We start from the raw sequence: 26,725 nt of genomic DNA on the forward strand, positions 1-26,725 counted from the left end.
ATATGTAACAAATATAGTATTGGCTAATGATTAGAATCGTTTTTTATTCAAAATACTGTAAAGTCAAGTCAGTATTTACAGAACTTCTTAAGTGTTAAATATGTAAAAAAAAAAATACAGTAAATAAAAAATGTCACATATATAAGTACAAATGCATCAAGACACCATGGCAAGAACAATGCTGTTTAAACAAAATGCAGGATGCTACTGTGGCATTACTCCTGAGAACAGAATACATGAACTAATAATTAAATATTTAGGCCACAACTATTTTAGACATTACAAAAAAACAAACATAATCTGTTCTCCAAGACTTACACTGGAACTTATATAACCACAATAACAATAGGCCTGTACTTCCACTTCATAACTAAGGGTTACAATGGACCTGTGTAGATTGAAATGGCTCATCGGTGTAGGGTGCTGGTGTCTCTTTATGAATATGGTAAAAAATATTTTCAATTACTGGATTTATTTGGATGTGATGGTGTGGGCTGCTGGTATAAAGGCACCATGGCATCAAACATTCTGTTCATCATTTGCTGGAACATCCTGTTTGCCTCTTGGCGTTCCTCCTGTTGCATCTGTTGTCGACGCTCCTCCATTTCCATTTGTGCCTTCATCCAGTCATTTAGCATCTCTCGCTCCTGCTGGAGATGCAGCTGTTCTCCTCGCATGAATTCATCATATTGTTTCTTTTGCATGTCCAAAAATGCTTCCATCATGTCACTCACATCCATCTTCTTCCTCTTCCTCCTTTTATTGCATTGTTCTGGGGGTGTTATATCAAGTGTTCCACTGTTACAACTTTCATTCCCAGTGTTTGTATGATCTGAAGTGAATGATGTGACTGTCAAAATAATAGCAGAATAAACATTGTAAAAACTAATATAAATAACAGTTCATCATAATCACAGCAAATATATATTAATTAAAAGTCTTAAAATTGTATTACTATTTTTTTTTTTAATTCCTAAGCTTTTGACTTCTGTCAGGAATCCTCGTCATACAAAAAATATTGGAATCCAAGGAAATATAACAGTGCACTGCATGATAACGTGCAGTGAATACACTTGACTCAGTTTTCATCCTCTTTCTCTGTACGTTTAGCATTCATTTGCTCAGAGGTGGATGCGCTTGCTGCTTCCTGAGCAGTTTTTTTTTTCTCTCCACCCTAGCAGCCCGCTTCTTCTCTTCTTCTGTCTATATTTTATCACATTAAAACTGATGAAGTCAGTGTTTGTGTTGCAATTACTTAGCACGTTTTCCTTAATTTTTCACTTAAACTGGCACTTAAGTCTTCCATCTGCCTCAAGAATGATTTAAGATATGAAGAGGCAGGGGAGGTGATAGCGAAGGTGGTAGGGATGAGAAGGGCACCCGTATTCATGCGCCACATGGCCACCCTGCTGGCTGCTGCTGCTGTGAGTTGATTCTACAATAAAATAAAATTCAAATTAAAAAGAGTACCCGTGACCCTGTATTCGGATTCAGCGGGTTGGAAAATGGATGGATGGGTTAAAAAGAGTAATAAAAACCATCACCCTGAAAGCTGACAGTAGACGACACGTAGTATATGTCTACCAAATTTCAGGTCAATTGGTGAAACGGTTTGCAAGCTACAGGTGATTTACAATCCTGGACAGACAAACGGACAGCCACAGTAGCATATTATATAAGAAGATAAGGATAGTGTGGAAAATAGCAAGGGTGGAAAAAATAGTAGAAGAGGCAGTAAATAAAGAAACAGTCATATTTGGCAGGTCAAAGAAAGAGAATGTGGGTAAGGAGAAATGAGTGCGAATAAATTATATAAAAGAGGTGATATGGGTTAGAAGGCAATTATATACAAAGAAATAGAAACTTCTCCCCGTTAAGAATATTTTACAGAAGGTCACGGACAAGATAACATTCCTTGAATCTAGGACCTGAAAGGGAAGACCACCTCTGGCGCCAAGTAAGTGTTTTGCATTTCTTTTAAATTATTTATTTGTTTAATGGTTTTTATGGTTGTGAAAATGATTTTATGGATGAATCACAAAACCGATGTTTATAAATGGAAGAGTCATGGAATTCACAGGAAAATCGGGAGAGAGAAAAAAAAAACGAACTTGTTTTAATCGAATGAAGCAATTAGCACAAAAAAACGTCTGTTAGTAGCTGTTGTTAGTTTACTGATGCTGACTGTGTACTGGTATTTGATGCAGACAGCATTTTCTAATGGTTTAATGAGATATATATATATATATACTGCTCAAAAAAATTAAAGGAACACTTTTCAATCAGAGTGTAGCATCAAGTCAATGAAACTTTTAGGATATTGATCTGGTCAGTTTAGTAGCAGAGGGGGTTGTTAATCAGTTTCAGCTGCTGTGGTGTTAATGAAATTAACAACAGATGCACTAGAGGGGCAACAATGAGATGACCCCCAAAATAGGAATGGTTTAACAGGTGGAGGCCACGGACATTCTTCCCTCCTCATCTTTTCTGTCTATTTCTTAACCATTTTTACATTTGGCTATGGTCAGTTTCACTACTGGTAGCATGAGGCGATACCTGGACCGTACAGAGGTTGCACAGGTAGTCCATCTTCTCCAGGATGGCACATCAATACGTACCATTACCAGAAGGATTGTTGTTTCTCCCAGCACAGTCTCAAGGGCATGGAGGAGATTCCAGGAGACAGGAAGTTACTCTAGGAGAGCTGGACAGGGCTGTAGAAGGTCCTTAACCCATCAGCAGGACTGGTATTTGCTCCTTTGGGCAAGGAGGAACAGGATGACAACTGCCAGAGCCCTACAAAATGACCTTCAGCAGGCCACTGGTGTGAATGTCTCTGACTTAACAATCAGAAACAAACTCCATGAGGGTGGCCTGAGGGCCCGACGTCCTCTAGTGGGCCATGTGCTCACTGCCCAGCACCGTGGAGCTCGATTGGCATTTGCCATAGAATACCAGAATTGGCAGGTCCACCACTGGCACCCTGTGCTTTTCACAGATGAGAACAGGTTCACCCTGAGCACATGTGACAGACGTGAAAGTGTCTGGAGAAGCCGTGGAAAATGTTATGCTACCTGTAACACTGTTCAGCATGATCGGTTTGGTGGTGGATCAGGGATGGTCTGGGGAGGCATATCCATGGAGCGATGCACAGACCTCTACAAGCTAGATAATGGCACCTTGACTGCCATTAGGTATCGTGATGAAATCCTTGGACCCATTGTCAGACTTTATGCTGATACAGTGGGTTCTGGGTTCGTCCTGGTGCATGACAATGTCCGGCTTCATGTGGCGCTAGTATGCAGGCAGATCCTGGAGGATGAAGGAATTGATACCATTGACTGGCCCCCATGCTTGGCTGACCTAAATCCAATAGAACACCTATGGGACATCATGTTTTGGTCCATCCTACACCACCAGGTTGCACTTCATACTGTCTAGGATCTCAGTGATGCCCTGGTCTAGATCTGAGAGAAGATCCCCCAGGACACCATATGTCGTCTCATTAGCAGCATGCCCTGACGTTGTCAGGCATGCATAAAAGCACGTGGGGACCATACAAACTGCTGAGTATGATTTTGAGTTGCTGCAATGAAATTTTGGCAAAATGGACTAACCTGCTGCATCATTTATTCACTTTAATTTTCCAGGTGTCTTTGAATTCAGCCCTCTATAGGTTGATAATTTTCCTTTCCATCAAACAATGTGGCATTCTTTCATTCCTAACACATTACCCAGTATAGATATCCAGCCTGACTTTTTTTCCCCCATTGATCCGATGTGTTTTCAAAGTGTTCCTTTAATTTTTTTGAGCAGTTTTATATATATATATATATATATATATAAACAGTGCATGGATTTCAGATGATGAATAAACGTTAGTTTCTATTGTGATGTGTTATTTTCTGTACAGCAGATATTTACTTTAAAGTCATACAGTAGAAATAAAAATATTGTCACCTTATTTTTTTACGGTAAAATTCTGGCAACCGCAGCTGCAACTTTTTACTGTAAATTTAACTCTTTTTTACAGTGTACAAACATGCAAACCGTATCACAGACCTTCGCTCCCATATATATATATATATATATATATATATATATATATATATATATATATATATATATATAAAATGTTATATATGTGTGTGTGTTTGAGATACAGTATCTGCCGAATAATAAAAAAAAAAGTGCACGATACGTGTTTTACCCTCACTGGGGCTCATCAGGTGTACGCACTTTTGTATCCCCTCTCGGAGATCGAATCTCGGACGTCAGCGCCTGAGGCGATGCTTCCGACGCTGCGCCACGGCGGCGGGTTCGCTTATTTGGCAGGGTTAAGACTTTGCCGCCGTACATGTACTCATTATAAATGAGTTAATATACATGATGATATAAAATACAAGTTTCATTGTTCATTCTTAAATGGGTCACTATATGATAATACAGAAAATACATTCAGCTACTCACTGTTCAATTGTGGCGGCGGTTCAGTGTCCACGCTATCAGGTGCTGCCGATGGTGTTCCCGCATGCGACTCAAAAACGTTAGGTTCGCTACTTGGTTTAAGGCCGATTATTCTGTCAATAGCATCATACCACTGAAACTTTTCTTTTTCGTCCGGTGAGCTGCCAGACTTACGTAATGCATCCCGTATTTTTAGGTACTGAACCCGCAGTTTTTTCACTTTGTCACGACACTGTTCAATTGATCTTTGGTATCCACGAGCACGAAGATAGTCTCTAATCTTACCAAATATCTCCGAGTTTTTGTGTGTTGTATCCAGTTGCTCCTGGATACTGTCATCAGCCCAAATTTCAAGTAAACAATGCACTTCTGCAGTAGTCCAGAGAGATCCCTTTGCCGCCATGTTTGTTTAACTGATTTGTCGCATCACTGACGTCATGTCCGATTTTTGTGCTCGGGCACGTTTAGCAATCACACGGTTCCCAAATTCTACTGAATGTTGCCCAGGCGGCACCAGGGCACGGTACGTTAACCCGGCCCTGAACGATCATATTAGTCAAACGATCTAGACTTTGGCGGATTACATGCGGACAAACGTGCTCGAATACGAAAGAAAATGCTAGTGTAAGTACAACCCTTAAAATTTTTAGACTGCCTATGCATCCTTATTGAACAGGCGCTATATAACTCAACCACATACTAAACCTTTTCATTTTTTCCTGTGCTTTGTCTCCTTGTAAGCAGTAATAAGATTCAATAAGATTTAATTTCAGGTAGAATTCCAAATTCATACTTTCCAATTATACTATTTTTTGAACTTCTATAAAGGTGTCAAATTTTGCATTTCAGAAAAAAATAATCATGTCACCATTTTCAGCTTTCATTTAGTCTTCCAGTCATTTTCACTTCAACTGCTTCTACTGTCCTGTAAGCAGTAGACCACTGCTTTCTATGACAAGTGAGTCTTTTACTGTGTTTAAAGAGAAAAAAAAAAAACAAAAAAACAGCGTAGCTGTGAGGGCTGCTACATTTGTTTTTAAAGTGTTTTTATTTTTTGCCTCATATTTAACAGTCAGTCAATCATTGTCTAACACGCTTAGACCTGAACAGGGTCACAGATGTCTGCTGTATTAGTGACAGAGTGTGAGTGTGTATAAATACTGTATGTGCACAGGTAAGCAAATATTTACTTTTAAAAAATAACACAAAAATGAACGTATGTACAGTTGTGCTTGAAAGTTTGTGAACCCTTTAGAATTTTCTATATTTCTGCATAGATATGACCTAAAACATCATATGATTTTCACTCATCCTAAAAGTAGAAAAAGAGAAACCAGTTAAACAAATGAGACAAAAATATTATACCTGGTCATTTATTTATTAAGGAAAATAATCGGATATTATATATTTGAGAGTGGCAAAAGTATGTGAACCTTTGCTTTCAGTATCTGGTGTGACCCCCCCTTTGCAGCAATAACTGCAACTAAATGTTTCCAGTAACTTTTGATCATTCCTGCACACCGGCATGGAGGAATTTTAGCCCATTCCTCTGTACAGAACAGCTTCAACTCTGGGATTTTGGTGGGTTTCCTCACATTAACTACTCGCTTCAGGTCCTTCCACAACATTTTGATTGGATTAAGGTCAGGACTTTGACTTGGCCATTCCAAAACATTAACTTTATTCTTCTGTAACCATTCTTTGGTAGAACGACTTGTGTGCTTAGGGTCGTTGTCTTGCTGCATGACCCACCTTCTTTTGAGATTCAGTTCATTGACAGATGTCCTGACATTTTCCTTTAGAATTCTCTGATATAATTCAGAATTTACTGTTCCATTAATGAAGGCAAGCCATCCAGGCCAAGATGCAGCAAAACAGGCCCAAATTATGATACTACTACCACCATGTTTCACAGATGGGATCAGGTTCTTATGCTGGAATGCAGTGTTTTCCTTTCTCCAAACATAATGCTTTTCATTTAAACCAAAACGTTCTATTTTGGTCTCATCCGTCCACAAAACATTCTTCCAATAGCCTTCTGGTTTGTTCACGTGATCTTTAGAAAACTGCAGATGAGCAGCAATGTTTTTTTTTTTTGGAGAGCAGTGGCTTTCTTCTTGCAACCCTGCCATGCACACCATTGTTGTTCAGTGTTCTCCTGATGGTGGACTCATGAACATTAGCCAATGTGAGAGAGGCCTTCAGTTGCTTAGAAGTTACTCTGGGGTCCTTTGTGACCTCGCCGACTGTTACACGCCTTTCTCTTGGAGTGATCTTTGTTGGTCGACCACTCCTGGGGAGGGTCACAGTGGTCTTGAACTTCCTCCATTTGTACACAATCTGTCTGACTATGGATTGATGGAGTCCAAACTCTTTAGAGATGGTTTTGTAACCTTCTCCAGCTTGATGAGCATCAACAACTCTTTTTTTGAGGTCCTCAGAAATCTCCTTTGTCCGTGCCATAATACACTTCCACAAACATGTGTGGTGAAGAACAGACTTTGATAGATCACTGATCTTTAAATAACACAGGGTGCCCACTCACACCTGATTGTCATCCCATTGATTGAAAACACCTGACTCGAATTTCACCTTCAAACTAACTGCTAATCCTAGTGGTTCACATACTTTTGCCGCTCACAATTATGTAATATTCGATCATTTTCCTTAGTAAATAAATGACCAAGTATAATATTTTTGTCTCATTTGTTTAACTGGTTTCTCTTTATCTACTTTTAGGACTTGAGTGAAAATCTGATGATGTTTTAGGTCATATTTATGCAGAAATATAGAAAATTCTAAAGGGCTCACAAGCTTTCAGGCACAACTGTAAGAAAACGAAAGATTGAAGCACTTGCTCTTCTCTGAATGCAATTATTTTTAAAAGGTTAAACCAGAAACATTTCAGCCACATTACCATTTCAGATTCTCAGGCCAATGGCAAAATGGCTTCTTTATCATGAATGTCTGTAGCTGGATCCCACAGCGGGCCATATTAATTATATGGGATAGACGTCAGTATTGTTGGGGACTGAAATGATAATTTAAGGGGAAGGTTTATGGAGGTATGTATTTGATCTGTTGAGTCTGTGTGCCAGGGACTGAGATCACTGCTTCTCAGCATTCTACTGAAGCTTGCCATTTCATCCCTACTTTACAATGATTTTTGCCCATCTTTTCTCTTCTAATCCTCCATAACTTACAGAAAATCCTAAGACAGGAGTGTAAGGTATTTGAGAGTGAATGTAAAATGGGCAAATGACTACTGGAGGTCAGGAGCTTTAACAAAATGGCACATCTCAGGGTGTCCTCTTAAACTCACACTGCCATACTCACCACAAGCATCTCCCGTAAACACAACAGCATTTGAGATTTATGCTTTAGAGAATAAGGTCAACAAAGCTGAGCTCATTTAATCAGAAAACACTCCAACATCACCAATTAAGACTGAACCCACACAAGTCATTAACTTTCCATTGCTTTTCATTGAATACAGTCTCCTCACAATGCTTACACAATTTACAATTACAGCTTAATGCATAATGTGAATTATTAAAACTCAGTTAAAAGTAAAAAAGTAAAAAAAAAAAAAAAAAAAAAAAACACAAACTTTCCCCACTTTTCATCATATAATATAAAACCTCAGTACTTTTTCCATGTTTCATGTAAAAATGATCAGAATTCCTCTACAGGCCTATACTGATAACCTTAAAACTTAAATAGATTTTTATTTTACACTTACTTTGTTCAGAACAATTTGAAGATGATGGTTGATCTTCTCGAGTTCTAGCAGAAGACATTTCCTCAGTCCTTTTTGTGTCAGAGTGTAATGATTCAGAACTCACTTTAAGGTCAACACACTTCATAATTTTATGTTCGTGCGTCTTGATGTTGTCAGACATCTCCTCAGACTCTTCTTTAATGGCCAATGATCCCAGTTCACAATGTTCATGTTTAATGCACAGACTCTCCTGTTTGGAGTGAGAAGACTCCCATTCACATTCCTCCTCTTTAATATTCACCGTCATTATGTCAGCCTCACATGTTTCCTCTTTTACATTCATCTTAATGTTACAGTAAATGCCAGCTGCTTCTTCTTTGCTGTTGAAAGAAAGGGATTTAATTCCTTCAAAACTGCACCATTCAGCTCTAAAAATGTTTAATTTGTAACAGCTACAGCAACAAAAGTTGATGTCAAGTCAGATAGTAAAGGGAAATCACACTGTAGCATAATAACTGTACCTCATTGCTCTTCATATGAAATTATCAAGTTTAAAACAAACTTAAATGTGTGGAGTAAAGGTATAGAAGCACTCCCACTGTTGCGGGCCACCCGTATTCACTGCTTACCTTACACAAATTATGTGGAAAAGGGCTGAATGGAATTTTGGGGAGATTTGCTTTATTTATTTGTCTATTGTAAGATGCGCCTATTGGACTTCTGTAACAGTTTAGTGGAAAAAAAGTAATAGCATGGGACATAATATTACTTGTTAACCTCAGGCATGGAACTTAACTTCTCTAGCTAGGGAAGGAACAGAAACTCTTGAAGGAGGTTGATAAATATTGGCAAGGAATGGCCATGCTCTACTTTTAAGCTCTGCACAGTCAAACATCAGTTTTTGCTTTCAAAGATATTTTAAAACACATTTGAATTGTTTTTAAGTAGCCATATTCAATCTGACAGCCCTATACTATAAGACCTAACTCATCACTACTTCTTAAATGGACACCAACCACACTACTTTTGCACAAGTCACTGAGGACTGAATAAAGAAAGAAAGAAATACAGAAATCATAAAATTTCAGTAACACATTAGTTTTTCTATATTTACAGAGGCTATAAAATGTATTTGCCCCTTTGGAAGTTTAACATTTTATTGTTGTACAACATTTAATCACTGTGGATATTTTGGCTTTTGTGACATTGCTGAACAGAAAAAGACTCACTGATGTCAAAGTGAAAACAGATCGTAAATCAAAATAATTATTCATATAAGTATTCACCCCTTTTAATTTGACACAATGAAATAAATAATCACTGGTTGAGCCAAATTATTTTAGAATTTAATGGAGATCACTTGTCTGTAGTCAAGATGTTTCATTTCAAAGGGTTGCATAAAAAGGGGATTGAAAGGTAAAAATCTGGGGATAAACACAAGAACATTTTTTTGGAGTCCATTTAAATCATTCATTAAGAAATGGAAAGAGTATGTCACAGCTATAAATGTGCTAGAGCAGGCCCTCTGCAAAAACTGAGTGATTGTACAAGAAGACGACTGATGGAATCCACCAAGAGACCTAGGAGAACTCAGAAGTGGTTATAAGCTTACAGCGGCCAAGACTACAAAGACTGTTCCGACAGCTGCTGTCTAGGTGTTTCATCAGTCACAGATTTAAAGGAAAGTAACAAAGAAAATAAATAAATAAATACAACCTCATATAATATCTCAGGAGAAGGCATGCAGGAGAGGCTCTGACATCAGCTAAAATAATCTATTATTTGATGAGACCCAAATTAAGCTTTTTGGCCATTAGAATAAATGTTAGATTACACTGAACATTATTAAAAACACGGGATGCTTCTCTACAGCAGGCCCTGGAAAGCTTGGGAGGGTAAGGGTCAAATTAATACAGTAAAGTACAGGGAAATCCCGGAGAAAAACTTGCAAGAAAATCTGTGCCTTGGGCAAGGCTATCTTAATGTATGGGCACAACAGGCATTGGCCGGAAACTCCAGGAGAAACGAGGCCCACAATGTTTCTGATGTCTATGTATGCTTCAGTTTTGCTATCAAAACAGGGGCCCCAGCGCACTACTTTGCCCAGGTGCGTATGATGCCAGTAAGACAGCCCTAGCTTTGGGAAATTTGTTTTCCAGCAAGACAACTTCAATCATAAAGCCAAAGTTATACGGGATTTACTTAAAAACAACAATGTTTTAAGTCCTGGAGCGGCCAAATCAGAGTCCAGATCTCAACCAGTTTGTGGCTGGACTTGAAAAAGGCTGCGCTTGAGCAGTTCTGCGAAGAAGGGGATGAAATTGCAGTGTGCAGATGTGTAAAGCTAATTTTATATATACATATACACAACGGATATACCATCGTAATTCATTCACGAGTGTAACTTTGGCTTATATGTACGTAACGGTAGCTGTTTTACTCTCTTAAACACAAAAACAGATATCAAAGGGCGCTTTGAAGTATTAACGGAACATAACAACAGTGTGCCGCGGACGGAAGACAATGCAGTCGAACAGAGTCCTAAAGACTGCTGCGTGTGATTCAAATCGCTGTAACTCTTTACTGAAACGAACGAAACATTCCAAATCCATAAAGTGACAGCCCCAAACACAAATCACTTACCTTCTGTCCCTGTATGATGTAATACTTTTTAGAACCGGTTCACTCAATAGCAAAAGCCTAGTCTCATTTAACATTTACAGTTTACTGCTCACAATCGTGAGACAAGCGGCACACACTAAATCATGTCGTCGCCCTTGATGACGTCACATACCACATCGGATCAACTCAGTGCGCCGTGAAATTATGCCGGGCTCGCGCAATATGCTGGATGCTAACGGTGGCAGCGCTGCCTGAGTGTATTAAAACCACTCTGTACATTTATTTGAGGGTTCATCTGTTTATTTCATATGTTGTTCGTTTCAGAACGTGTTTATGCCGCATAGAAAGACAGAGTGACGATAAAATCGATCGCTAAATTGAAAAGCTTCTGCAAGATCTGAGTAAAATAAAGAACAAATTCAGTTTTAAACGCTTTTTCTTTGTACTTAAATCCCTAACACACTTTCAACCAGGGGAGAGTGTTCAGTTGTAAAGTAAACTGATATGTTTCCTATGAATTAAACATTTATACCGTAGCATCATTTTACAAAGGGGTTTGTCTGGTTCGTTGTTTTAAAGTGTAGCATAGAAGGAAATGGCTGGCGGCAACGCGCAGGTTGATATCAACCAGATCGAGCTAATACTCGTGCACGTAAATTGGCAACAAAACGTATTGTGTGACGTCTTTAAGAGCGACGAAAACAGAAGTCGTTTATCTCTATAAACTTGTGAGCAGTAAACTGGAAGCAGTGGAAAATCCTGTTTTATCATATGACTCAGGAGCACAGGGTAAGTGATTCGAGCTCCGGTCTGTCACTTTATGGATGTGGGATTTTTCAGTTATTTCAGTCAGTATTACGCGACTTGAATCGTAGGCTAGCGGAGTCTTAAGAACCCTACTCGACTGAATTTCATTCATTATCCTCCGCTTGCGGCTCTCCGCACTTTACGTTCTCGATTTCCATTTTTACTTCAGAGCATCCGAATAAAAACTCCAGCCATTAATACTCATTGTTTGCTTTGTATTCTTTCAGTTAATGTCCTTCCGTGATCGCCGAATAGTTAAACTCGAGAAGGAGGCGACATCACAGAATTAACGATTTGATACTTATATTTCTTTTTTTATTTAAGAGAATGAAACATCTACAGTGCCACGCCGTTCAGTCAAAATTTATTTAAATAAAATTAAATCAGCCCCATGAAGGAACTTTTTTTCCAATTTAAGGTTAGACTTTATTTTTCCATTTTGGTATGAAAGATGTATTTCGATTCTTTCAATTAAGCACGATGAGTATTTCCACAATCCATGTCGTGCAGGATATTATTTTAAGTTATTTTAATTATATCCATCCATCCTTCCATTATCCAACCCGCTATATCCTAACTACAGGGTCACGGGGGTCTGCTGGATCTAATCCTAGCCAAAACAGGGCGCAGGGCGCGCACCCACACACCAAGCACACACACGGGACAATTTAGGATCGCCAATTCACCTAACCTGCATGTCGTTGTGGGAGTACCCGGAGGAAACCCACGCAGACACGGGGAGAACATGCAAACTCCACGCAGGGAGTACCGTCCTATTTTAATTGTATGCACTTTGCAATAGAATATAACGTTTTTATATGTTGTTACATTTACATACATAAAAAAAGAAGAAAACAGAGTACAACATGGACAGCTAATACTATTTAAATTAAGTTTATGTTAACGGAAGTTGAAAAGCCTTAAAGTAAAAGATTTACTCAATCGTTTGTTTTGGTGGCATAATAGATTTGCTAGTATAGTTGAGCTGTTAAATAAATGTGTAAAAGCAATGCCAATAATGACATCCTTCTGGAGAACCAAATCTTATAAGTATAAAATGTATCCAGTATTATAATTTTAAAGTATTCTTCAGAGCTGAAGAAGGTTTTATCAAAATGTAATAGTATGTTGTAACTGTGTTAAAAAAAGCCAGCTCATAATATCTTTTTTTATGATGGGCAAACAATTTCATAGATAGCTTACTAATTTTGTCATGAACTTAGCAGCCCAAACTGAAATCCACCAACTTTGCTAAAAATGAAATTGGGTATAAGAAATATTTTGATCGATCTAATTTTAATAGTGTGGTTCAGTGTGGAAAAGTTGATGATATTACATCTTCGTCTAATATTAATTATAATTTAAACACACCCTTTTTAACCCCCATGCCTGCTCTTTTATATCGAAACAAAAAGAATCACATTTAAATTGCATTTTGACCGCATTTAAATATCCTTTTTACCTCAGCAAATCGTTCCCTGCCTATGTTTTTATCTATCTATTTCTGTTTATTGCTGCCCAAGTATGCATTTCTGTCTCTTTAGACAACTAGAAAATAGACACTAAGTATTGCACTTATAATGGCTTACATCGTTTCACTACACATAAGGAAGAAACTACCAGATTACATGGTGACATGATTGAAGTCTTTACAGTTATGAAAGGAATTAGTTCAGTGTATCAAAACTGTTACTTTAAAAATGAGTTCAATAAGAACATGGGGGCACAGTTGGAAACTTGTTAAGGGTAAATTTTGTACAGGAACAATACAACTTTATGTAAGAGTTATCAGCTTTATTACCTTACTGTTTTATAAAATCACTGGGTTGACATTACAGTACTTATTGAATAAAGGTGTTGTGGAAGAATATACCTGGGTATAACGTTAAACTGCATCTGGACCTGCAAGTGGTCTTCCAACTTGCACGGAAAACCTAAGGGTTGGTGGCAGGATTGGCACTCTAGCCACCATAAAAACTTCACGTAGCTCCAAAATGACAGACAGGACTCCTTTCCGCTCTCCATGGTAGTAGTTCTGCTGCAGCCGCCCATAGTAAGGCTGCTCACATTATGAAGGGGATGGGGGAAAGCCCTCGGGAGCCTCATTCTTAGAAGAGTTGAAACAATTTGAAAGCCAATGGGATCAGGGATTGGAACTGATGTATTGCTGAGACGTCACAATTGCAAAGCAGCACTTGGCTCCCAATTTTAGGTGACCTCTCCAGGTAGGTGCATGGATCATCTTGTGTCTCCGGCATGATGATCATCTTCCTCTGCTTTTGGAGTAGCTTTGTAAACTCTGCGTTTCAGTGGCAGCACTCACTGATGTGCATAGACCTAAGACTGGCCAGATCTTTTAGGTGGTTACACCTTTTATTGGCTTGGTTGCTCTGATGGCTATCATACTCGGGCAGTAGCTATTGCTGTAGCGGATTGGCTCCTTCTGATGGTGTCCAATATCTCTCCTTCCAACAAGAGTATTATGAGACTCTGATTAAGGCTTTCTCTGGGTGCCTTGTCTGTTGTCTCAATGTATGCTCTGACCACGGTGAGTGATGTCTCGGTGAGGGAGACATTTAATTTGCAATTTCACTTGGTGGCTCCATGTTCTTTGACTTTGAAAAGAACCAGGAGCTGTGGATCACTGGATCCTGGTTCCAGCACCCTAAGCCACATTGTTGGACTTTATACTCCAGTATTGGTGGTGTGGTGAAGGAGATCAATCACATCCTTGCGGCCATATGCTGAAGGCTCCTACAGAACTGCAAGGTCAACAAAGTGTCCATTTTGTGAATTCTGACCACAGACTTGTCGCCACTCTGAAGATCCAGCTTAGGTCCATTAAGTTATCACTTACTAGGAGAATAAGGCTGCACCTGGCCAGACCCCAAGATTAGGCTGTTTCAAATGAGTTTGCACACAGTTTGTGTGAGGAACTTGAAGACTTGGGTGTGACTGCTGATCCTAATGTGATGTGGGAGACCTTCTGTGTCAAGACCCTGAAAGTTGCTGAGAGTTGTGTTGGTGCTGCTGGTGTTCCCAGAAAGAAGTGTTTCATCTTGCATGGAACCCTGGATATCATCGAGAGAAGACACAGTGCACAGCTTGATGGCAGCACTGGTCTGTACCATGAACTGAAAAGGATAGATGTGAGCTCTGAGCTCTGTCTGGGGGCTCTGAGAGCAGATAAAGTGGTGCTTATTAAAGGAATCTGATCAAGTGACCCACCATCTATGGTCTTGTGACCAATGTCCTGCTTATAGAGGGTTGGTGATGGAACAGACCTTATTGATGATGCTGCAATTGTAAACTGATGGGCTGGCTACTTTGAGCAACTGTTTAAAGCTGATCCTCCAGCTAGGACATTGGGCACCTCTGGGTCCACAGTTCTTGAGGCTGATCCTCCAATTAATTATGAACCACCCAATCTCACTGAAATTACACAGGCGGTGAACCAGCTGAGTGTAGGGAAGGCTGCAATGATTTCTGGTATCTGGGGTGATCCTTTCCAGGCTGATGGTAATGCTGTCTTCCTGGCATTGCAAGTAATCTTTGCTTCCATTTGGTAGATGGGTGTCATCCTAAGTGACTGGAAAACAGGACTTGTTGTCCCCTTGTAGTTGCCACAATCCAGGTGATTACCCTAGCCTTTACAGATAGGGACAAAACTGCTCTTGGTGATGGATAAGGTCCTGGATAGGGTCATCCACATTAGGATGCATGATCACTTGCTCACCTACCATTGACTTGAGCAGTCTGGTTTTACAACTAAGAAGTCTACCATCAACTGCATCCTGTTACTGAGGGTTCTCATGGAGTGCAAACACAAATATTGAGATTCTTTGCAGCCATTGTAAATTTTCATAAATCGTTTGACTTAGTTATTCGATCTGCCCTGTGGGACATACTGAGACTTTGTGGGATCCCCCCAAAGTTGCTGGATATCATGGCTGGCCTCTACACTGGTACTGTGAGTGCTGTACAGAGTGGAGACAGAACCTCTGCCTTTTCCCAGTTGATTCTGGGGTTCATCAGGGGTGTGCTTTTACTCCTACTCTGTTCAATATTTGCATGGACTGGGTGTTGGGCAGAGTCGTGGGGTCTAGTGGCTGTGGGACATCTTTTGGTGAAGAAAGATTCACTGATCTTGACTTTGACTCCGTGAACATCACAACATCACTGGCAAAGGAGGCTCTGACTGGGGCTCTCGAGAGACTGAGTGAGAAGTCTGAGTGTCTGGGCTTGCAAGTGTCCTGGATAAAAAGGACATAACAAATGAAGTTCCCACATTCCTGGTATTGTAGTACCTTGTAGTTTGCCTGGGATGCTGCATCAGGGAAATATATGTATTTTCCTCCTAAATCACAAATGGCCCTGCATGCTCTATAAAATGATGTTACACACTTGGTTCACTGACACTACATAAATCCCCAGTTTATCTGTGAAATGTGCCACATGCCAGAAAGCTTAACATTATGAACACCTGGAGAAAACCTAGTACATGCCATCCACTGATGAAAGCCTGGCTTCCAAAAATGAAATACCCTTCATAGCATGTACCTTATACATTCAAAAACTAATTTAATCAAAATGTTGCAAAGCATCACTTCTGTCGACTAGAACTTGTCTAGATGGTGGTACTCTTTGATCTTCATTGACATAGTCCAAGTAATCCACGTGTCTTCTGTGACAAATGATCTTAATCTATACTTAAACCTGCCTCCTTGGAGGTTTAATTTAAGATGGTATTTATTCATAGAGTAGCTCTATTCTTCTTTCAGGAAATCGGCTCACTTAATTTGGGAGTAGGCTATTTCTAACCATGACTGAGGAAACAGACTTCAGTTAGACTGGTTTAAAATGTTTTTTAGTCAAGCATTAGGCTTAATCTTAGTCTGGGAAACCACCCTAATATGTGTAAATCAAGTAGTTAATACTACTGTTGGTCCTTCACTCCACACATTTTTTAACACCTGATAAAATTTATATGAAAAGTGCTGAGTTACTGTCAACATACTCTAGCATGATTTCTCTGAATTGTCGGACTTTGTGCAAATCTTAGCTGGTAGAGTGCTATAAAGTGCAGTAAGTTTTTTTTTTTTTTAGTACAGATATACTGTGGTGTAATTTGAATAAAATTAAATGTTGTTCTTTCAACAGCAAGGAAGAAGCAGCTGCCCTTTGCTGTGACACCAAGATGGATGTGAAAGAGGACATGTGTGAGGCTGGTATATATACTGTGGAGAAAATGACTCTGAGTATTAAGGAGGAGGACAGTGGATGGGAGTCTGTCCTGTCTAACCAGGAGAGTCTAAGTATTAAGGATGAGGATTATGAATTGGTAACTGTAGGTGTAAAAGAAGAAGCAGAAGAGACCTCATCTATCAGCATTGAGATGCATAAGCAAAAAATAATGGCAAGTGTCAAGAAAGATGATACCTATTCAGAGCTGGCTCTTCATTTTGGGTGTCAAGATAAAGTAGTGACTGGGTTAGTCTCTTCTCAAAGCAGACATTGCTCATCTCCAGAGCATTCTATCAATGTGCGGTCTGAATCCTTGCAGTCTGACACCAAGATGATAGAGGACGTTTCTCTAGATAAAATTCAGGAAGAGCAGACACCAGCTACAAATTATCCTGGAGGAAGTAGGTATAAAATAAACACTTGAATAAATTTTAAGTTTGGGGGTACGGGCTTGACTTGGGGGATTAATGGTTTTTATGAGAGATTTGAAAATGTTTACTTTTTTATGGTGAAAAGTGGGGACAGTTTTTGTCTTTGTAAATTACTGAACTAACAAGTTTAACATTAGTCATTTTGGGCAGTCCTAAGGCCTTATTTGTGTTTATTAAAGCAACACCAGGGATTTTGGGAGCCTGGGATTCAACAATGAGATAAATCAAGCCGCTGCCATTAGATTGTCTAGAATGTATTTATGGTATTGAAGAATGCCCAGGGTTGCTAAGATAGGGATCATCAAAACTATGACTTTGTCTGTTAATACTGACTGCAGAATTTTATTTTCTTTAAGAATATTTTCAGCTGGAGTTTATTTTTTTTGTCCTTGTCCTCCTTCATGAACTGTAAAGAATATTAACATGATCTGTTTATATTAATCAGTGAGGTGAAGTGTGTTGCACATTGTATGTTTATGTATGTATATGCTTTTGGATGTAATATTTTATTGGTAATACATCATTAGTTGTAAACCTGTGTAAGTCTTGCGAGCCAGTACCCTGAAGAGTGTTATACAAAAATTATTTAACTGGAGCTAAATAGCCAAAAATTGTGGCAAAAATCAGATCAGCAGAAACTCTTCTTCCTCTTTAGCATGATGACTTCTATTTAGATCAAGGGTCCCCACCTCTGGTCCTGCAGGGCCCCAGTGGCTGCAGGTTTTCATTCTAACCATTTTCTTAATGAGTGACCTGTTTTTGCTGCTAATTAACATCTTTTGAACTAATTTTTTTTGACTTGCTCTTGAAGACTCAGACCCCTTAATTATTTATTTTTCTTTAATTAGCAGCTAAACAATAATGAGATACAAAATGAGCCAAAACGTGACAGCAAACTGTGTCCATCATTTAATATCTGAAAATAAGGAAAGAAATGTTGATCTGCTTAGGTCCCCAAAACATTATTTTTTTGTATGTTATTGCACAGTGAGAGCAGCACCAATCCGTAGAATTAAACAACAGGTTTAATTAAAAACAAGAATTGGCGCCTAATTAAGCAATTGGTTGGAGTTTCAGGCCATGACTTAGGTGGCCTTCTGTTGTCTCACTCACTTCACGTTTCATTTCTGTTTGGGTGCCATTTAAGGAAAGAAGCAAAGCAATTCAGAGGAACGAAGAAGAAATTCAGGGGAAGAAATCTTAAAAAACAAGCCAATTAAAATGAATTCAAAAGAAGTTAATTAGCAGCCACAACAGGTCACTAATTAAGGGTGAGAAAACCTGCCGCCACTGGGACCCTCCAGGACCGGAGTTGGGACCCTTGATTGATTGATTTATTTATTAATTTTTTTTTTATTAATTTTATTACAATCCATACAAAGCAATATAGATTTTACAAAAAGAAAAATTGAGTTAAGAACAGATCGATCCCCACCCCTGAGAGAGAGAGCAAGCCAAATAACGTTAAATTTAAGGTTTGTAAACATACCTAATTTAAAAAAAAAAAAATTCTCTGTGCTTTATGAACTTATTTTAAAATATTACTGATTAGATCCTGCCATGTTTTGAAAAAGGTCTGTACAGATCCTCTAACTGAGTATTTGATTTTTTCCAATTTCAAATAATATAACACATCAGTTTCCCACTGACTTAAAAGAGGAGAGTTTGGGTTCTTCCAATTTATCAGAATAAGTCTGCGTGCCAACAGTGTAGTGAATGCAATCACAATTTGTTTGTCTTTCTCCACTTTAAACCCCTCTGGAAGAACCCCAAACACAGCTGTTAATGGGTTAGGAGGGATTGTGAGTCCAAGGCTGTCTGAGAGGTAATTAAACATTTTTGTCCAGAATAAAGTTAATTTGGTGCAGGCCCAGAACATGTGACCTAGTGAGGCTGGGACTTGGTTGCAACGTTCGCAGGTTGGATCCTGCCTTGGATACATTTTGGAGAGTTTTAGTCGAGACAGATGTGCTCGATAAATAATTTTGAGTTGTATAATTGTATGCTTTGCGCATATGGAGCTTGAGTGAATTCTCTGCATTGCTACTTTCCACTCCTTTTCTGATATATTAATTGAGAGGTCATTTTCCCAGTGTCCTCTTGGATCTTTGAAAGGAAGGGATTGTAAAAGGATTTTATATATTGTAGAGATGGAGTCTAACTCCTTGAAATTGAGCAATAATTTTTCCAGCATGGTTGAGGGTGCAAGATGAGGAAAATCTGGAAGGTTCTGTTTAACAAAGTTCCTGATTTGAAGATAGTGAAAGAAATGTGTAGCTGGAATGTTAAATTTGGAATGTAATTGTTCATAGGATGCAAAGACGTTGTCTATATAAAGATCTCTAAGCAAGTTAATTCCAATTTTTTTCCAGATATTAAAAACTGCATATGTTTGTGAAGATTGAAAGAGGTGGTTCTCTTGCAGAGGTGCTACAGATAGAAGCTTCTCCGTCTTAAAATGCTTTCTACATTGGTTCCAGATTCTAAGTGAGTGGAGCACAATTGGGTTATTAGTGTATTGCCGATAACGTGTGTTTATTGGAGCGCAGAGCAGGGAATACAAAGAAGTACTGCAGGATTTTACTTCTATTGCGGTCCAAGCCTGTGTATGTTCTTCTATTTGTGTCCAGGTTCTTATCGCCTGTATATTTGCTGCCCAGTAATAAAACTGGAAGTTAGGTAGAGCCATGCCGCCTTCTGCCTTTTGTCTTTGTAGGGTCGGACCCCTGATTTAGATGCTTATCTCCTACTTTGCTTTGGTCACACCATGTGGTAGAAGGCTGTACTGCAGCTTGACATTGAGGTTTCACACTCAGTAGTCAGCTTTTGTCTATCAGGCAGTTGGTGATCAGCAACTACCTTTTTCAAGATAAATGCATTACTTTAAGTGTGATGTCCCTCTGTCTTTACAGCTTGCGTTCCTTTTGCAAAGCTTGGACTCATGCTGCATTCATGTCGCAGCTAGTCTTACACTCAAGCACAAAGTTAACCTCTTGAGTAGAATGTTTCTCACCAATAAATGTTGCAACAACTGCCTTGTCAGTAGGCATTCTGCTTTGGAGCCAAATTTATGGCCAGACAGAGAGTTCAGAGAGCATATAGACAGCACAGATTTAATGGTTAGAATGGGTTATGAAAGAAAGAGTTAAACTTTTACAATTGGTTTCATGGGAACATTAAGCCCAACCTTTTGGTTGTTAAATGGTGCAAAGTTTTGTCCATTAAGGTTGCCAATGGTTATGATATAAGTCTTTGTTGACTGACTATAGCAATCTGTGTAAGACTAAGATACCACTATATACCATTTGCCTGGAATTGACCAGTCATGTCAGATGAGACCCAGATGTTCCATTTCAAAAAGGGGGCCTGTGAGGAGAATTTACTCTTTAGCCGAGGTGTCATAAATGACGGTCTGGATCCTACCTCTTAAGAAGAAAACTTGCATGCCGAAGAGTTTAGCGCCAGTTTTTTCTTACATATATTAATGCAGAGGCTGTGGCTTGTCATTTTGTAAAAGCTTAATTTCCTGTCTAAAGGCCGACACCCATCCTCTTGCAATAAAGAACACCTGCTCTTTTTATATTCCCTCCCATACTCTGAACTTTCAAGAACAGGAGTGTAAAGTTACTCATAAAATATTACAAGGGAGAAGATAAACAAATGGCAGCTGAAGAAGGAATGAGCATCAGGGCAGAATCGAAAAGCAAGGAGCTTGTCACATCAAATACAGGATATCTATCCCTAAACTTGCCCTAATAAATTGTCATTTTGACCCCAACAATACTAATATCAATCCCAGATAATTAACACAGTATACCTCTTGGTGCCCAATTTGATTACAAGAGTCAAGCTGCAGACAGATCAGATCACGCTGCCACTTCAGCTTCTCAGGTAAAAGTGTATGTGGCTGAGACATGAGGACTGAGGGTTTTGTTAAGTAGTGTTTGGATTCATGTAAGAAGTAGTAAGGGGTTTGTTTTCTTGTTTTCTGTTTTCCAACTTTCTCCAGCTCTATACTCTTAATGAAGCAGTCTTTTCTTGACTTTTATACTTTCATATGATTGGATTCTTGTGCTTCTTTTACAAATGGACATTCAGTTATCTGAGTAACCCCATACATCCAGAGGAAACCCAAGATCAGAATAAACCAATTTCACTAAGAATTTCATTTGAGACCCTACATGAAGATATTGGATATTGTGCCATTTTAAGAGAGAATGAATAAATAAATGAATAAATAACAATTGTCTTTTATTACAATTAGGATAGGTACTTAAAGGAGGAGCTCATGGTTGAACTCACTTGATTTTACATTTTTACAACTGATTAATAATAATCTGGTTATCTTAAGAATAACTTTTTTCAATTTTTTTTTGTATTCACATACAGTTTATTTGTTATACATTTTTTTTGATTAAAAATGGAAGGTTCTTTTTTATTTCGATGAATAATGTCCCCCATGTTTTCACAATAATATATTAAATCTGAAGAAGGGATTCTATGTTCTTTTACATTCACATCCCAGTTTGTTATACAGAGCCTATGTTTAAAGGTGATTGGTAGAATCTGAAATATTTTCTTGAAGATTCACAAACGGACTATACCTGCAGTCAGTGTAAAAGTGAAAGTTGCTGAATTCATTTAACAAGGCTTGCAAGGCATAGGAGAGACTTTTATAACAAGATCAATGGTATGCAGTTCTGTATAGCAATCTTATTGTTAATGTGTGTGATGTTTGTTTTATCAGTGTTGGGAGGAATTAAAGGGGGCAGGCTGATACAACGGGTTCCAACCCAAAAAATATTTGTTCTTCAAGAATCTAGCCCCAAGTCAAATATATTTAATGACCCACTCTAGTAATTCATTCAAACAATACATATTAGACTTTTTGTAGTCTTTTTATACTCAAATCTTACCAACTGAGATTTACAGGGAACCTTGCCCACCAACATGTTCCCAAATTCCTTGGTACCTTAATGGAATCAGCTATATAGACTAACAAAAGAAAGTAAACGAACAAAATAAAGATGATGGGGAGATGTGTGGGTCACAAAATTGGCAAAGCTCAAATCAAAAATCAAAATGTACTTGCACCAGAGCTAAAATACAATCAAAACTTTGTAGTCAAAATAGCAAGAGCAGAGATTCAATGACTAGGAAAACGAAAAGAAAATGGTTACAGTACAGCAATTCAAGGGATCTATCTGTAAGACTCGTATAATACTTACTGTAGAATGACCTTGTTGTAGAATAAAATCCCAAACCAATAATATCCAAAGCCAGGCAGTCATACAGAGTCCAAAAGCCATCTGGTTTCAGTTTAGACTTTTACTATAGGCAATAATAATAAAAGCCGTGTTCTGTCCACGGAGGACAATTTTTATACATAGCTTAACAAAGATAAGATACCCTGACATGTCTGATTTTGCTACCTTTGTGTGATTGCCCTTCAGTCATACCCATTTCTCCTTAATTTCTGTCCCTCCATGCTCCTTATTCATTATGCTATTGATTAGCACCTCTTGGCATTTTGCTGGATTTGTCTTCAGGTTTTTAAACCATGCCCTTCTTATTACTAATCCTCCACCTCATCTTTGGCATCAGCTTTCACTGTGCCAGTTCATTGGTGGAGTATAAGACTCAGTGCTTATCATTACATTCCAGTATTGTAACTGTCTGACAATTCAACAAGAACAACATTTATTTATATATCACATTTTCATACAAAAAAATATAGCTTAAAGTGCTTTACAAAATGGAGAATAGAAAAATAGAAGACACAGTAAAAAATAAAAATAAGTCAACATTAATTAACAGAATAATTAAGGTCAGCTGGCCATGGTGGACAGAAAAAAACAAAAAAAAAAAAACTCCAAACGGCTGGAGAAAAAAAATAAAATCTGCAGGGTTTCCAGACCATTAGACCGTCCAGTCCCCTGTGGGCAATCTACCTAACATAAGTGAAACAGTCCTCTTTTGTATTTAGGGTTCTCATGGAATTCAATGCCATTCAGTGCTTAAAAGTGCTTAAGCTATATTGGTGAGATTACAATATGCTTAAAAATAATAACATCTTTTAAGGTACAGAATCACATAGTAAAACAAGTACTTAATTAAAATGAATCATATTATACATTCTACTTCCTGTGCATACTGTAATCTAATTATCTAGTGTGATTGTATATAAAAATATCCAATAAATATGCATGTAGATATATTTACATAACCTTTATACCTTTGCCCAACTGATGTCATAGACAAGCACCCTCCAGGAAAATGGCTGATACATTAATGCAAAATGGCAGTCCCATTGAGAAAAACAAAACGGTGTCACAATAAAACACAAATAAAACCATAAATGTGGTCAAAGTTCATTATACAAAAATGAACTTCAGTTTCTGAATCTTATGAGTCACAAAACCCCAGAAACAATGTATGACATGCCTGGATTCCAGCAGAAATTTGCAAAATACATTTTATAAGTTTACAAGTCATTACTCTAGCTGGATTAAAAGAAGCAGAATCCTCCTGGACACCTTGTACTGGTCCACAGCAGGGTCCCGTTGACCACACAAGTTTAAAATGGAGTTCTGGAAACCTGTTCTGGTAAAGACAGTTAGGTATAAATATACAGTAGATAGATAGACAGACAGATAGATAGATACTTTATTAATCCCAAGGGGAAACTCACAATATGAGTAAAGCAGGGGTGTTCAGTGTCAGAATCATCATCTTTGTCTGAATGCCCTAGCACACATTAAAGACTAGAGGGATGTCCCTTCACCTTTGTATATTTTTTTATTTTTCTCATTTTCTGTCTTACTTGCAGCAAACTGTTGATTGTGTCTTTTAGTGATCTCATTATTTCAACACTAATTAAAAAAAAAAAAACAAACAAAACTAACCCTATACAATTAATCATACTTGCCCAGGGCATATCCATGATGGGAGCAGCTTAACTCTGTCCTACTTATAATACCAAAACTGTGGCACCAGTTTGGAATTAATCAGTCTAACAACTTTATTTTAACAAGGCAGTTTCATATAAAGCTATAGCAAGGTTCTTTTATAATTACAGCAAAATCATCAAATATATAAGCTGTTCATGAAAAAAAAAATCTCTTGCTTATATTAGGTCTAGAAAACGATGAAGTATCTAGGGTACACAATATTCTCATGAACATTTTGACCAAACAGTTTGTAAGTTAAAATTTTACTAAAGTAAGGGCTGACTCCATAATTTAATAATGTCTTACACCTAGTTGAGCTATGTACTACTTGATGTTACTTTCAAAGGTTACAATAATGGCAATTGTTGCACAATTGTAGTCAGCATGGAGTAATGTTGAAAAATGTTTTCCTTATTAAAGGCACATTTCACATGCATGGCATGCATTTTACAAAATGAAATAATCTTCAGTTATCATGGTATTGAAGAGCATCACTTTGTACTGCCATAATTTGAATAAAATAGAACATTTCATTGTGAAAAATGTTGAAATGTGACCAATAATTTTGTTAACTGGGCATATCATATGTGATCTATTTAAATACTTAAACTTATTTGTTACAGTGTTTGTTCTCTTGTGGTGAGTAGATGTAATACAGAAAGAACAATGATCAAGTTGAGTGCTTTTGCTTTTAAAAGTGTGTTTATAATCTCAACAAGCATTTATTCACTGTTGTGACTTAATGACAATAACAGTCCAGGTTGAAAATAAGATTTTATTTTTTTCTCTTAAATGTCATACAGGAGGCAGACCTCATTGTTCTGAATGTGGCAAGGAATTCTGCAATAAGGGTACTCTTCGGAGACACATTAGAGTTCACACTGGAGAGAAGCCATTTTGCTGCAATGAATGTGGAAAACGATTTTCATCAAAAAGCAATCTTCAAACACATATAAGAAGTCACACTGGTGAGAAACCATTTTGCTGTTCTGATTGTGACAAACAATTTTCACTGAAGAGGAGTCTTCGTAGGCACACAGCAGTACACACTGGAGAGACGCTGTACTGTTGTTCTGAATGTGGTAAACAATTTTCACAAATAAGACTTCTCCAGATCCACAGAAGAATTCACAAAAGAGAGAAGAGATTCTGTTGCCCCAAGTGCAGCAAACAGTTTTCATTAAAGAGCAATCTTCAGACCCACACACGAATTCACACTGGAGAGAAGCCATACTGCTGTAATGAATGTGGCAAACAATTTTCACATGCAGTCAGCCTTCATATTCACATGGTAACTCATACAGGAGAGAAGCCACACTGCTGTTCTGATTGCGGCAAACGATTTTCAGCAAAAAAGACTCTTCAGACCCACATAAGAATTCACACTGGAGAGAAACGTTGCTGCTGTTCTGAATGTGGCAAACAGTTTTTGCATATGAGCCATCTTAAGAGACACACAAGAGTTCATACAGGGGAGAAACCACACAGCTGTAATAAATGTGGCAAACAATTTTCTGACAGTAGTACTCTTCGAAGGCACTCTAAAATTCACTGTCGAGAAAAGCCCTGAAGGACTAAGTTGGAGAATAATGAATTAAGGAAGAGAGAAAAGAGTTCAGACTAACCTTCTGAACTCCAAGTGTTGATGATTAACCTCACAAGGTGGGATCATTTTGTAAGATCCAGGCGAAGCCCTAAAGGAATATGTCAGAGGTTAAAGAAGTGAGGAAAGAGTCCAAAAATAACCACCCTATCTCATCAAACCTTCATAAAGTTGTTTTTATTTTGTAAGATCTATGCAAAATCTCTTCCAGGTAAAACTACTCTTATAATATGTAAGGATCTACTGTATCTTGCTTGTCACATATTTCCCTAAATAAAAATGTGCCACTCCCTGCCTCTTCACTAGGATAGGTGAGGGTGGTGCAAAATCTTAAGATAAAAAAATCATCTCCTGTGTTGTGACAGTTCAGAGGGACTGTGTTATTGGCCTCGCCACAACAGTACAGGCAAAATCAAAAAAAGTGCACCCTGAGTAAGAAATTAAGAGGACTGAACAGAGTGCAGGGTTTAAGCTGAAGAAAAAAACATTTTGCTGTACTGGCAAACAATTCTGTCTTTGAACACTTGTAAGAAACACTCAGGAATTCACACAAATTAGTTTGAGGCATTAATAAAAACAAAATGATAAAACTGGTTCATGCCAGTTCTGCCACAAAACGTTAAGAGGCATCCATACATTTAGTTGACAGTTGTGAGATACTAATTGTTGGAAACACAAGAAAAGCTTCCATACTTCGACATGAGAAATTCTGTAAAAATAATTCAGTACACCAACAGAACAACTGAGGCAGGTGTACACTCCAGAAATAATAACGGAGAAGGAGGAGGTGCAATTCACGTGGAACATTCAAGTTCCAACTGATAGAAACATTGATGCAGAATACTAAAAATAATGCTCAGGGATAAACAAATTTGAGAGG

At 38.2% G+C, this 26,725-nt stretch overlaps 2 protein-coding genes across 3 annotated transcripts; one reads left to right on the forward strand and one right to left on the reverse strand.

Moving 5' to 3' along the window:
• Positions 1-24: 24 nt before the first annotated feature.
• Positions 25-10,988, reverse strand: LOC120533324 (zinc finger and SCAN domain-containing protein 32-like). 2 transcript variants are annotated; one of them, XM_039760171.1, is made up of 3 exons: positions 10,832-10,988; positions 8,210-8,568; positions 25-850 (listed from the first exon to the last, which is right to left on the reverse strand). In XM_039760171.1, exons 1-3 carry the CDS (start codon positions 10,903-10,905, stop codon positions 459-461), a joined length of 825 nt encoding a protein of 274 aa, XP_039616105.1. In that variant the 5' UTR covers positions 10,906-10,988; the 3' UTR covers positions 25-458. The 2 variants fall into 2 exon arrangements, with proteins under 2 accessions (XP_039616105.1, XP_039616106.1); XM_039760172.1 differs by lacking the exons at positions 8,210-8,568; positions 10,832-10,988 and adding an exon at positions 4,471-4,888.
• A 65-nt stretch (positions 10,989-11,053) lies between these two features.
• On the forward strand, positions 11,054-26,247 carry LOC120533311 (gastrula zinc finger protein XlCGF52.1-like). The gene is made up of 3 exons (XM_039760144.1): positions 11,054-11,599; positions 16,778-17,262; positions 25,046-26,247. Exons 2-3 carry the CDS (start codon positions 16,815-16,817, stop codon positions 25,810-25,812), a joined length of 1,215 nt encoding a protein of 404 aa, XP_039616078.1. The 5' UTR covers positions 11,054-11,599; positions 16,778-16,814; the 3' UTR covers positions 25,813-26,247.
• Positions 26,248-26,725: the final 478 nt, after the last annotated feature.

This window comes from Polypterus senegalus, chromosome 8, assembly GCF_016835505.1.
Source record: "Polypterus senegalus isolate Bchr_013 chromosome 8, ASM1683550v1, whole genome shotgun sequence".
In the NCBI taxonomy this organism is placed as follows: domain Eukaryota; kingdom Metazoa; phylum Chordata; class Cladistia; order Polypteriformes; family Polypteridae; genus Polypterus; species Polypterus senegalus.

What these genes read in the sequence shown, in the direction of transcription:
- LOC120533324 (XM_039760171.1), bottom strand. Translation starts at nt 10,905, where the DNA reads ATGTTAAATGAGACTAGGCTTTTGCTATTGAGTGAACCGGTTCTAAAA. An exon ending in ACATCATACAGGGACAGAAG is followed by an intron (nt 8,569 to 10,831) that starts GTAAGTGATTTG and finishes TTCTTTCAACAG; the next exon opens with CAAAGAAGAAGCAGCTGGCA. An exon ending in TTCAAATTGTTCTGAACAAA is followed by an intron (nt 851 to 8,209) that starts GTAAGTGTAAAA and finishes TTATTTTGACAG; the next exon opens with TCACATCATTCACTTCAGAT.
- LOC120533311 (XM_039760144.1), top strand. Translation starts at nt 16,815, where the DNA reads ATGGATGTGAAAGAGGACATGTGTGAGGCTGGTATATATACTGTGGAG. An exon ending in TACAAATTATCCTGGAGGAA is followed by an intron (nt 17,263 to 25,045) that starts GTAGGTATAAAA and finishes AATGTCATACAG; the next exon opens with GAGGCAGACCTCATTGTTCT.